This window comes from Cnephaeus nilssonii, assembly GCF_951640355.1.
Source record: "Cnephaeus nilssonii genome assembly, chromosome: 3".
NCBI lineage: Eukaryota > Metazoa > Chordata > Mammalia > Chiroptera > Vespertilionidae > Cnephaeus > Cnephaeus nilssonii.
The window spans coordinates 32,768,672-32,782,892 of record NC_137074.1 but is presented as its reverse complement, the minus strand read 5'-3'; the positions used below and the strand labels follow the sequence as shown (position 1 = coordinate 32,782,892).

General features: G+C 40.0%; 1 protein-coding gene across 1 annotated transcript in view; it reads left to right on the top strand.

Annotated features, from left to right (window-relative positions):
- Nucleotides 1-13,831, top strand: part of SPATA16 (spermatogenesis associated 16) — a gene marked incomplete at both ends in the record, with an annotated part of 163,049 nt that extends 149,218 nt beyond the window's left edge. The window contains 1 exon segment of the mRNA XM_079767270.1: nucleotides 13,709-13,831. Coding sequence (XP_079623396.1) covers nucleotides 13,709-13,831 — 123 coding nt within the window.
- Nucleotides 13,832-14,221: the final 390 nt, after the last annotated feature.

The following is a 14,221-nucleotide window of genomic DNA, read 5'->3' as shown; positions in this document are numbered from 1 at the left end:
TTGTAAACACTTTTCAAAATGCATCTTTCAGAAGTTCAATGAAATATTCTGGCATGAGGTAGAATAGTATATATCTCAAGTGTATTTTGAACTGAAAGGTAAGTTTGCAGTTCATTCTTAAAGTTACTCTCTTTAAAATACCAGAAGTATTTTCTTTGCTTGACGGCCTAGCATTTTGTTGCATGTATTTTATACATTAAGTTTTGCAATCCTTTGTAATTCTGGAGAATAACAGAATAATAGCTTATACCACTTGGTAGCTAAATGAACCATAGGACATCTTGCATTCTGTATTGAAAGTGGGATTAATACAGAGTTCAGAGCAATTAACTTGTAGCTCATTCAGTCATTTAGAGTGCACTCATTATACCTTGCATCTTTTGGGAGAAGGGCAAAAACGAAAATGCCTTTATATGCAGCCCTAAAGGAAGATATGAGTCATTTGTTATTCTGATTATGACTTTCTTAAAATGGTGCATGTAGAAGAGGAGACAAGACTGTAATCTAAAACACTACAAATGCTGTAAGCACAAACAAACACATTTTTCTTAGCATCATCCAAACTGAGTGAAAAGCTTATGTGTACTCTGCTAAAATGACTTTGTGCTGCATAAAAGACTGTGGAGAGGAGCATGAGATGGCTGGTGACGAGGTGACATTGGATCTGTGTTAGAGAGATTCTAGCCTAAAGATTAAATTACTGACTTGAGAAGCTTTTAACTTCCCCAGACCTCTTAATTGGAGAGAAGACTCTTCAGCTTCCCAATAATTCACTTCATCATATTGTTGAAGATATTTAGAAGCAACTGGGAAAACTAATTCAAGAAATAAAAGTACATCTTCCTAAGGTATGAGGATCAAAAATATATATTTTTGAAGTAATGATAGAGGATTTCCACTTCCAGGAATATAGAGTAAACATGTTTTGCCTATTCCTCCCATTAAGTATAACTAAAACCATGGACAGTATATGTAAAACAAATACAAGACTCTGAAAGGTAGAATGAGAAAGGCAGACAACCTAGGAGCATGGAGACCTGAGGAATGACATAGTGGTAAAGGGTAAGTTCATTGGTTTTTTGTTTGTTTGTTTTTTGATTCATACATCCTGCACTCATTGCTAGAGAAGCTGGTAACCCAGAAATACTAACATATGCATACCAAAAAAAAAAAAAAAGCCTGCTCTCTCTAGCCAAAGGACAAGGAACATAAGACAGAAAACTCTTAGACAATAGTCATTCCACTCTAGCCAAACACCACAGGGAAAATGGTCATCCAACCCCCACCCATGTCAGCAAAGGCCAAGTAAGGACTTAGACTTCTACCCTTGCTAGGCTATAACAAGGTGTCCCACCTTCCCACCCTAACAGGATGGTGTCAGAGAAGAGCAAATAAGGAGCCTGGACTTCTGACCCCACTGGGTGGTAAGGATCCCCCTTCTCGGTTCCCCCTTATTGGGGTTGTATCAGAGGAGGCTTAGTAGAGAGCCAGGAAATTCTCCAGCCACCTACTATCATGAGCCTCCCACCTCGGTCTGATGTCAGTGGAGGCCACAGGAGGAACAGTGATGAGGTCTCCCACCCCTCCCAGCTAGGGAAGCGTCAGTGGAAACCTAGTGAAGAGCTTGACTGCTCATCCTCACCCAGAAGGAATGAGAAACCCCTTTCTCGGGTGTCCATGAAGGCTTCTAGCCCTACCTGGCAGTAATGAGGCAGTGCCTCTCCTGTCCTTGTGATATCAATGATGTAAAGGTCCAGCTAAACCAGAAGATCTAAATAAGACTGAGTGTATCATAACATAATATCCAAAATGTCCATATTTCAATCCAAGATCACTCATCATACCAAGAATCAAGAAGATCTCAAACTGAGTGAAGAAAGATAATCAATAGATGCTAACCCAGAGATGTTAGAGATATTAGAACTAACTGACAAAGATGTTAAAGCAACCGTCATAAAAAAATGTTCTAATGAGCAATTAAAATTTACAAACACCTTAAAACAAATGAAACAATAGAATCTCAGCAAAGAAATAGAAGCTATATAAAGACCGAATAGAAATTTTAGAACTGAAAGATACAATAAACCAAATTTTAAAACCCACTGGAGGGGCTCGACAGCAGAATGAATGGGACAGAGGAAAGAATCAGGAAATTAATGGCAGGTCAATAGAGCCATTTGTCTCTGGATCTATTCTTGTTCATCAAATTATGTTGATCATTATATCCCACATATGAGTGAGATCATGGAATATTTATCTTTCTCTGACTGGCTTATTTCACTTAGCATAATGTTCTCCAGTTCCATCCATGCTATTGCAAATGATAAAAGTTTCTTCTTTTTTATAGTGGCGTAGTATTCCATTGTATATATTTACCACAGTTTTCTAATCCACTCTTCTGCTGATGGGCACTTAGGCTATTTCCAAATCTTAGCTATTGTAAATTATGCTGCTATGAATATAGGGGTGCATATATTCTTTCTGATTGATGTTTCTGGTTTCTTGGGATATAGTCCTAGAAGTGGGATTACTGGGTCAAATGGGAGTTCCATTTTTAACTTTTTGAGGAAATTCCATACTGTCTTCCAAGTGGCTGCACCAGTCTGCATTCCCACCAGCAGTGCAGGAGGGTTCCTTTTTCTCCACATCCTCGCCAGCACTTGTCGTTTGTTGATTTGGTGATGGATAACCATTCTGACAGGTGTGAGATGGTATCTCATTGTTTTGATTTGCATCTCTCCAATGACTAGTGACTTTGAGCATGTTTTTATATGTCCCTCAGCCTTCTGTATGTCCTCTTTCGAAAAGTGTCTATTTAGGTCCTTTGCCCATTTTTTTATCGGTTTTATACTTCTTTTTTACATTTTTTAGTGTTGCCCTAAAGTTTGAAATGTACATTTATAACTAATCCCTGTCCACTTACAAATAATACTATAACACTACATAGGCAGTGTGAGTACCTTATAATCCTATATAATAAAAGCCTAATATGCTAAGTGTCCGGTCGTCCAGTCATCTGTTCAACAAATCAAAGCGTAATATATGCTAAGGCTGCTCAACCTCTCGCTATGATGTGCACTGACCACCAGGGGGAAGATGCTCCGACCAGTAGGTTGGCATGCTGCTGGGGTCCAGCCGATCGGGACTGAGCTGGATGAGCCAGACATGCCCTGGAGCCCTCCCATGGTCTCTCCCTTGCTGGCCAACTTCCTGTGTTCCTCCCCAGCCCTAATCGTACACCAGTGGGGTCCCTCAGCCTGGCTTGTGCCCTCTCGCAATCCAGGCTGAGGGACCCTCCCCCCACCACCCACCCACTGGGATCGGGCCTAAATAGGCAGTCAGACATCCCTCTCACAATCCAGGACTGCTGGCTCCCAACTGCTCACCTGCCTGCCTGCCTGATTGCCCCTAACCGCTTCTGCCTGTTAGCCTGATCACGCCCTAACCACTCGCCTGCCAGCCTGATCAATGCCTAACTGCTCCCCTGCTGGCCAGATTGCCCCTAACTGCCCTCCCCTGCAGGCCTGGTCACCCCTAACTGCCCTCCCCTGCCAGCCTGGTTTCCCCTAACTGTCCTCGCCGGCAGGCCTGGTCGCCCCCAACTGCCCTCCCCTGCAGGCCTGGTCACCCCTAACTGTCCTCCCCTGCAGGCCTGGTTGCCCCTAATTATCCTCCCCTGCAGGCCTGGTCCCCCCCAACTGCCCTGCCCTGTCAGCCTGGTCGCCCCTAACTGCTCTCCCCTTCTGGCCTGGTTGCCCCCAACTGCCCTCCCCTGCAGGCTTGGTTCCCCCCAATTGCCCTCCCCTGCAGGCCTGGTCCCTCCCAACTGCCCTTCCCTGCAGGCCTGGGTACCCACCAAGTGCCCTCCCCTGCAGGCCTGGATCCTCCCCAACTGTCCTCCCCTGCAGGCCTGATCACCCCCAACTACCCTCCCTTTCAGGCCTGGTCCCTCCCAACTGCCCTCCCCTGCTGGCCATCTTGTGGTGGCCATCTTGTGTCCACATGGGGGTGGCCATCTTGTGTGTTGGAGTGATGGTCAATTTGCATATTACCTCTTTATTATATAGGATTTTGCAAAATGTTACACTGGGGCAAAGTACATTGAGAGTAAAAATATTCACCTGGCCAGTGTTGCTTAGTGGTTGAGTGTTGACCTATGAACCAAGAGGTCACAAGTTTGCTTTCCAGTCAGGACACATGCCTGGGTTGTGGGCTCAATCCCCAGTAGGGGGCATGCAGTAGGCAGCCAATTGATGATGTTTCCCTCTCATTGATGTTTCTATCTCTCTATCCCTCTCCCTTCCTTTCTCTAAAAAAAATTCAATAAAAACTTTTTTTTTAAAGAGTAAAAGATTCTTCCTTTACTACTTACTGATTCATGGAAATCTACAATTATGTCCAAGTAAAAGTTAAAAAATACATTCAAACCTTCAAATAAGTTATGCCATTAAATGTTGAAAATTATTTTTTTAATATATATTTTTTTATTGATTTCAGAGAGGAAGGGAGAGAGAGATAGAAGAATCAATGAGGAGAGAGTATCATTGACTGGCTGCCTCCTGCATGCTTCCTACTGGGGATTGAGCCTGCAAACCAGGCATGAGCCCTTGACCGGAATTGAACCTGGGACTCTTCAGTCCACAGGCAGACACTCTATCCACTGAGCCAATCCAGCTAGGGCTAAAGTTGAAAAATTTTTAAATAGTCATAATACATGTTTTCCTGGACAGAGTGATAGCAAGGTTTTGTAATGTTCTTTAACTGTATACTAAACATAATAAAAAGTGCTACCATTATGGGCATTTTCAATTGAGTTGGTAATACAGTTTAGCAAGAAGTTTTTTGCACATTTTGTAACAACTCAGCAGTAGGTGCCTCAGATTTTACGTTGTTCTTTTATGACTATAACACAATATCATACCAAATTCTCCACATAAAAAAAAAAAAAGGGAAATCTGGAGCTTGCTTGTCTATTTGAATGGTAGCCAAAAGCTCAAGAAAAATGCTATATTGTGAATAGCAGAAACTAACTTTACTTTAGAAATTAATTTCAAGCCTGTTGGAAAACAATTGTAATTCTAATTAGAATTAAAATTCAAACCATTTTGGATGATAAATATTTAAAAGCATTTGGTCTGGAAACTAATCTGGAACAGAGCAGAGAAACTAATGTTATCAAATCCACTGTGATGAAGGGAAATGTCTGCCTTGCGGATTGGGTTTCGGTCCACACTGCTGGTCGCTGGAAACACACCCTCATTCTGTAACCACCACTGCAGTCATATAAACCTGATACTTATCCCTGGAGAATCCGATTCTTATTCCATGTACCATTTTTCTTAAGAGACATCTTTAAAAGCTGTACTAAAACGAGAAACCCTTTGAGGACCCGATCCCTGAGGCGTGAACATGTGTAAACAAACCTAATCCTCTCTCCTTGATCCAGACTAGATGAAATCCAAGAGGAAGTCCCAATTCAAACCCAGTGCCTTTCTTCTCTGTAACCTACCCGTACTTTGTGTTTGAGGTCAACTTCCTCTCCCTGCCATTACTGGAAAGAAACCACCCTGATTCCCAAGGTACACTCTTAGCCTGTGCAGTGGGCACCAAGCAAGTAGAGAGCATCAGACAGCAGGAAAGTGAATTCTAAAAAAGCACCAGTCATGCTTGAGGGGAAAATTAGAACTTAATTGGGCTTCCTCTTATTTTATGGCTTAGTAGTGACATTAGTTTACTAGGGGTGCTGCAACAAAGTACCACACGCTGAGTGGCTGGAACAACAAAAATGTATTGTCTCACAGTTCTAGAAGCCAGAAATCTGAGATCCTAGTGTCATCAGGGTTGATTTCTTCTGAGGGCCATGAGGAAAATCAGTCCCCAGCCTCTCCCATAACTGCTGGCGGTCTGCTGACAATCTTCATCGTAACTCTGCTTTCATCTTCACATGCAGTCACCCTGTGTGCGTGTCCAAAGTACCCCTTTCTATAAGGACACCAGCATTTTGGATTAGGGCCCACGCTAATGCTCTCATTTTAATTTTATTACCTCCGTAGAGACCCCATTCTGAAAGACTGGGAGTTAAGACCTTGACATACAAATTTGGGGGAAATAAAATTCAACTCATCACAGTAATGTTTGATGTTAAATGGCTTTAAAAGGAAAAAAGCTGCCCAGATCTCTACAGTGACTCTCCTTCCCAACCGCCTCATTGGAATGACGCCCCTTTCAAAGCTCTGGTAGGCTGTGCTGCCCCTTAATGTCATCATCTCTCACCAGCTTTGCTCATGTTGAGCTTCTTGTCATTTCTTTCCCTAGAATGCTCCCATCCCTAACTCTCTTTGCCCTGAAATTCAGTTTCTTCCTCAGCGATGCCCTTGGTGTCATGGCCAGCCTTCACACAATAATCAAAGTTGCTTTCACCACTGGCTCTCATCACCTTCAATCACCAAGCGAAAATATGTTGGATCTATGCACCAATGAACCTAATAGCAATCTTCCTTCACTAGGAAGGTGCACAGAGGGTCACCTGACCCCAGTGCATCCCCACACTTTCCACCCACATATAAAACTGTGTTGGATATATAAGATAGAATCCCATTTTATGGTAAAAGATTATTGGAGAAAATTTCAACAACTTTTTAGTTTACCCATACCAAAAGTGACTTATGAAGTGGTTGTATGTGGGGAAGGTATATTATTTTAATCTGTAACAATGTTACTGTTTTTATCCCGGAATCCAGTAGAAAATCCTAAATTTTGATATGCCGAAAAATATAAAATCATGAGCTGAAAAATATTTTAGTACCAGTAAGTAATGTGATGCAGTTATAGGATGAGAAGGAAATAAAGTGGGCTGTTAACTACCTTCTGGTGTTAAGCTGATCCATTAGAGGGACCCTTTGGATGCAAGATAAAATTCTGATACATAGGATATGAGGGAGGCCCAAGAATCCTGGTACCTGTGGGTGTTTATATTAACCAGGTCAGTACCGTTCATTATAGACAAAAACCACAACGGCAGAAGTGGTTGGACCCCTCTCTTTTCCATGCTGCCGCTTCACCATGTGGTACAAGGCAAATTGCAGTGTGTCCTCTTTCCACTGAACACATTTCTGTAGAGTGAATCCAGGCCAGAGTAAACATCATAAAATTAGTACTTTAAAGTTGGAATGGATTTTAGAAGTTGCTTCAGCTCACACATGACTCATGAATACTTCATGCCCACCAAAATTGATTTCCAATCATGTTTCATTTCCAACCTCTGGTGATGGGGATTGCCATATCTCAACCCTGAAGTCCCTTCCATGTTTATATAGCTGTGAAAAGCAGTTATACCTAATGTTGATATGTCTGCTTTTTTACTCATTTGCTAATCATTCAGTTCTCAAAGTTTTATTGAGAACCTATTTATGAAACCTCCAGGCACTACAAAAGGTACTATCATAATCTCTGTAGAAGGTTTAGCCATTTATGAAGAGCTTTGCACAAACATCAAGCCATTAAATCCTCACAAAAACCCAGTAAACTAGACTACGTTTATTATCACTAATTTTTATTTACAATAGATATGAGAAAATAAAAGTTCAGAAGTGAAGTCATGTGACTAGTCAAAGAACTGTGAATCAAGTGCATCCTCTATGTTTAGATAGCACTCTCTTTCCAATGTGTGTGCTGACACAAGACAGATCCAGCACCTCTTCCACATAACAACTTTCATATAACTCAGGACACCACAGAAACCCGATATATTTCTCTTTTCCATATTAAACACTTCCAGATTCTTCAACTTCCTTCATACAATCTGGAGTCCAGAGCCTGGACACATCCAGAACTCAGCATGATAACCCAGTTGTGATATAACCTGAGCAGAGAAAGTGAAAACCATTGCCTCCTTTGAGACAGATACATTTTACTAGTAAACACTAGTCTATACTCAGATCAGCTCTGGGGGAGGTAACCAAGTAATCCTGTTGATTTATATTGAACTTGTGGCTAATATGTACATACTATCAGAAACTTACTTCTCTCCCCTCCTTTGACCCCCTCCTAATTCTGCCTTTTATATAGTGAAACTCTGAGACCTAATCATAAGACTAATGTATGTCAAACACCTACACTTAGCACGGTTACTGAGGCAGCATCCCTCCCAGAAGAGAGGCCAAAAACACAGTAACTATTAGATGACATTGTTCAGCTTTTTATTTTACTTCACTTTACTATGCATTTTTCCATGTATTTATGCTTTTCCCATTTATGGGGTTTATACTTCCAGATTCTAGTATTAGTGCTACTACTACATAACAGCAATCCAGGCCTATGCAAACATGTTATGTAAATTGTTTTAATTTCATCTGACCAGGACCTTTGAATCAATGGATAGATGAGGAAACTTAGGTTCCAAGAAGTTCAATTAAGTCTGCCCTAAGTCACATGCCAAGAACATACTGGAGCTGGGATTTCCACTCAGATGTATCTGTCTTCAACAGTAGGTCATATCTCGGTCATGAGCACCTTTTTGCTTTGAATAACTGAAAGCATCCTTTTGTTTGTTTTTCTTAGTACTTTTGACTTCTACAATGCTTCTCACTCTCACGTGGTAAACTATAAAACAGTGAGTTGTTTTTTTCTTTTCAATTTGGAGTTTTACATCATTTTGGCTTTTAGCCTAGGGCTAAGCTATTATATAAGCCCATTTTTTTTAACACATTCCTGATTATGTGGGCTTTTTTCCATACTGTGTATTTGTCACTAATTAAACTCATTCTTTTGCCCTAAAACTACTCATTGAGTTGTATTCCTTACCTCATTAAGATATGATCATGATCTCAAGTTAGAAATTTCACAGTCATTCCTAATTCTGCCTGCCTTCTTATCCTAACCAAGAATTTTTCATTAAATCTATAGTTCTTACTTTCTAAATGTCTCTTAAATCCTTGAATCAGGCCTTTGTTGTGTTTTTCATATCCTATTGAACTGGCCTCCTAATTGATCCACCTGTTTCTAGTTTCCCTTACTGCATTTCACTCCACACAATGACACCAGATTTATCTTTCTAACCACAGAGCTAAATATGTTCAACATTTTACAAGCTGACCCCAGTCTGTATTTCCTACTATACATGTCTCTACTCCCAGCCTCCTCATGCCTCTATCTATGCTATAAGCAACTCATCCCTATCAAATGGCCCAGGTTCTCTCAAATTTTGCTTAGGTGGATGGCTTTTCCTCTGTCTGGAATGTGTTTCTTTTTTTTTTAATATATTTTTATTGATTTCAGAGAGGAAGGGAGAAGGTGGGAGAGATAGAAACATCAATGATGAGAAAGAATCATTGATCAGCTGCTTCCTGCATGCCCCCTACTGGGGACCGAGCCCAAAACCCAGGCATGTGCCCCGACCGGGAATTGAACCCTGACCTCCTGGTTCATAGGTCAAAGTTCAACCACTGAGCCACACCTGCTGGGCTGGAATGTGTTTCTTGTCCTAGCAAAGACCTGGCTCCTGTTACCTACACGTTCCTGCAGGTAACATTCACTGTTCTGACATTTTTGCTAACAGAGCTTTTTGTACATTGTTCACATATAAACAGTTATGCATTATTGTAATAGTAATAATTAACAGCCTCTCCTACATGAATATGAGTTCTTCATAGACAAACATCTTGACATATTTGCTTATTTGCCCTAGTACAGTACCAAATATATAGTAGATAATAAATATTTGCATGAAAGTATGAATGTACTTTCTTTAAAATCTGGCCTGGCTAGATATTTTTCTATAATATTGGTCAACCTGCACATTTCTTCTTAATTGATATTGTTTTTGTAGTGTTAGAATTTTGAGATCTCCTATATTCTCAGGCTGTCTTCTGTTTTAGAGTTCCATAGTCATCTTTCTTCTGACAGACTTTTGTGTACAAGAATGGAAAGGTCCTGAGAAACTAGTGAATAACCCTGGCTTTTTTATGTGAATATAACTGATAGTCATACGAGAGCTAAGAATCTGCTTTCCTGGTGAGACCTTTAGTTCCCCTCAATCATCTGACAGCCCAAAATTCTCTGCAAGCTCACTTGGTCAGCTGCCCGTATCTCTGTAATGCCAAGTCTGCCTTTCCAGGGAAGTGGTATCTGCCCATTTTGCAAATGGGAAAATTAGACCCAGAATGACCAAGTAGACAATCTGACATAGTTTAGCAAGTAGATACTGTACCAAAAAGAAAGTCTTAATGAGGCCTCTGCTCCAAAACCTGGCTCATTTCCTTCTTTGCATGCTTACATATTTCTTTGTGTTTTATTTCCCTAAGGGCTTTATAGAAATTTCTATCATTTGCAATCTGTTCATCTTAGTTATATGAATCTATTTTCTCTTCAACCAGCATTTTTCTTTCCTTGACTTAAAAAAAAAAAGGAAAATAAAGAACCAGCTTTAGTAAATACATGCTGCAACTCTCCTACACTTCAGTAAGTATAGAAGCTAAAATGGGCTTACTTTACTGCTTACTGGGTCATTCATCTAATGGTGTACTCTAAGAGAATAATCTCTGATCTGAAAAATGTGAGGGCTCATCTTAAGACTGGACTAACTGATCTATGAATATAAGTCAGGGCATTTTTTGGCTCGGTGTGTCCTTGGAAATTTCCAGGCTAACCCATTCCTCACCAAACTGAAGCTCAGAAAGACCAAATCACTTCTGTGAGGTCAACAGATCAGGGTTATAAGACAGGCCAAGAACAGAACTCAACAACTCCTACTCCTTATTCGGTGCCCTTTCTACCTCTGGCTAGTTTCAAGTGTGGAGACCACACCTTGTTATTACCTTGCCTCGAGAGTCTCAAAGCTAAACAATACTAACAGAATCATGGCATATGAAAGTAGTGATTATTTAACTTGTAAGAGAAAAGAAAGCCTTCTGATATGCTCCATACCAGGCATCACTTTGAGTATGGGAAAACACATTGGTTGCAGCTCTATTATCAGAGAGGAGGATTAATGAGGGTCTACTATATCCTAGGTGCTGGAAATAGTGGACAATATGGACCTATTTCTTGCCTTGTGGAGATTAAAGCCCAGATGGGAAGACATTAAATAAATCATTATAAACAATTAAGTAAAAAAGCTACAATATGCAAAGAAATGAATGGGTTGCTATGGGAATATGTTACTGAGAGACTCAATCTGGTCTGGGCTATCCAGAAAGACTTCCTGAGACACTGATATTGAATTTGAAATTCAAAGGATGTGTAAGGGTTCAGATGGGAGTATTCCATCAGAGGGTAGAGCATTAGGAGGGTCAAGGACACAGAGAACACTGCACAGCTGTGCTCAAATAACCGAAAGATGAACCATGGCTGAGGCACAGGGACTGACATAAATGATCCAGATCACCCAGAGCATTGTAAGCCATGTTTAGGGTGTGGGAGTCTACTTAAGTATTTTAAGCAAAAGAATAATGTGATTGGGATTACATTTTCCAAAGATCAGTCCAGTACCATTAGAATGGATTGAAAAGTCAGCATGTAGACGACCAGGTAGGAGGTGAACACAGGCCAGGTGAGACATGCACATAGTTTGCACACTAGACCTTTCAGCTTAATTAGGCAGTACTCTATTCCAATGACACATCTTTGTTTCTTTTTTGTCTGTAATGTTTATAATGAAAAGCAACACAGTTAGTCAATACTATTCTTTTTATTGATTGACTGATTTTATTGATTTGATAGAGGAAGGGAGAGGGAGAGAGAGATAGAAACATCAATGATGAGAGAAAATCATTGATCAGCTGCCTCCTGCATGCCCCCCCCCCCCTCCCGCCCTGGAGATTGAACCTGCAACCTGGGCATATGCCCTGACCGAAAATCAAACTGTTACCTTCTGGTTCATAGATCGAAGCTCAATCCCTGAGCCATGTCCACCAGGCAACATGGTTGTTAATAAACACAACTGAAATAAATAAATAAATAAATAAATAAATAAATAAATAATAACCGCAGTTACCTAATGGGTAGTATAAAACAATTATCTTTCTGTATCATTGAAGAAAGCTTTTTGTTGCATTAGGATTGTAGTTTTAAGTTGTATTTGAGCTAATTACAAACATTCTAATTGTAAAGAGCTTTGATTTAAATGATAAATTAGTGCATCAACTCAACTATTGAAGTTACAATAAAGTGCCATCCATTATATTTGTTGTGATTGTGCTCTATGTTAATTTTTTACTCATGGTTTTGGTATACTATGGTTAGTATAAATGTATGGAATACATAAAATAATGCATTGACTTCATGACAAGATCCAAAAATATTCTGTCAAATTATCTTGATGATTGCTGCAATCATCAGACATCATAAACAACAATGTCCCTTTGGAGAAATTTAGCTGAAGTAATTTTAAATTTTCAAAATGAATTGTTTTCATATGAATAAGTTATCTTATTTTCTTTTCTTCTTTTTAAATCAATGGACAGCTTACATCACCTGGGTGATATAAGACCTAAAAATAACAGATAAATTAGTGCTGCCATCTATCACTCTCTTTTGGCAATCTGAACTCTCTTTGATATCACAATGAATAATAAATCAAGTGATTTAAAAGTAGAACTCAAAATTGGAAAATTGAAGTTGTAAGTGCTTTTTATCTTAAGTAGGTGATATTGTTCATGCACCTTGAGCTAACTTGATGACAATGAGGTTTTCAGCAAATGGCTTTAGGCTAATAAAATAAATGGGTCCTGGCAATCAGGGTTAAGTATGAATTGTTGTATCTACAGACATCTGGGGGCCCAACTCAGAATATATGTAAATGGTTTTATTCTATAGTTCTTTCTGACAAATCACATAATACATTCAACCATCACTGAATAATTAAAAATTTTCTTTGAAAAAAGATGAATACTTTATCTATTTTTTGAATACTTTATTTATTTATTTTTTACATTCTTTTTTTTAAATATATTTTATTGAGTTTTTACAGAGAGGAAGGGAGAGGGATAGAGAGTTAGAAACATTGATGGGAGAGAAACATCAATCAGCTGCCTCTTGCACACCTCCTAACTGGGGATGTGCCCGCAACCAAGGTACATGCCCTTGACCAGAATCGAACCTGGGACCCTTCAGTCCGCAGGCCGATGCTCTATCCACTGAGCCAAACCGGTTAGGGCTGAATACTTTATTTTTAAGAATTATTTATTTGTATTCGTTATTTTATCTTATTCCCTGGAGTGTGGCAATTTTTTAAGAAAAAAATTTTTTTTCAAAATTTCCTTTTTATTTAAAAAAAATAGTTCTTCCTAAGACAATGTGGAATACTCATTTTTCTCCCAAGTTGGCCAAGGGCACACAAATGCAAGAATCTCTGATTTGAGATTAGTAGATTTGTTTCTTTCAATCTTTTTGATAATAGATTAATTTTTCACCATTCACTTCTATTTGAAATCCCTGGTTTTACTGGCCATTAAAGACAGCCAGTGATTCTCATACCCAGTGAGGAGGACGGAGTGGTAAAGCAAACGCCCTCATGCCTGCTTCACATTCCTAACACCGGGGAACCGGAAATAGAGACAGAAGGAGCCTTTTACGTTTAATCGTTTCTGTCTCTACCGGTTCTGTCCCAACATGGACCTATATGTGTCGTTTAATTTTAAATACATCACCACTTCCCTACATATACAAAACCTGGGAAAACAACAACAAATCTTGTATCTATTTCTCCTAGGTTGGACGAGTTGAAGACTTTCTATACCAATTAGAGGATAATTTCTTAAAAACTAAAAAACTGAGAAATGCTCGAAGGCAGAAAACAAAAATGAAGCGGCTTCAGACCGTGCAGCAAAGCTAGTCCCTGAGGAGCAGGCGCTACCACAAGATACCCCGGAGGAAGGGATGACGGCATCCCACCAGCCTGGCAGTGACAGCTCATAACCGAGGCCTGTTGCCAAGGGAATGAGGTGGCGCTTCCCTTGGCTCATCTTTAGCAAAGACGGTCTATACTTCATTAATCTCAACTGGCAGCAATAAATGTTCTCAGCAAATTTGACTTGATTCTTGTTTAACTTCATCTTATTTAGTTAAATAGTTTATAAAATCACCATTGCTGCCTCTTTCACTTGCCTTGTTCTTTCAAAAGTGACTAAGGGCCCGGCCAGGGTGGCTCAGTGGTTGAGCATCTACCTATGATCCAGGAGGTCACAGTGCAATTCCCAGTCAGAGCACATGCCCAGGTAGGGGG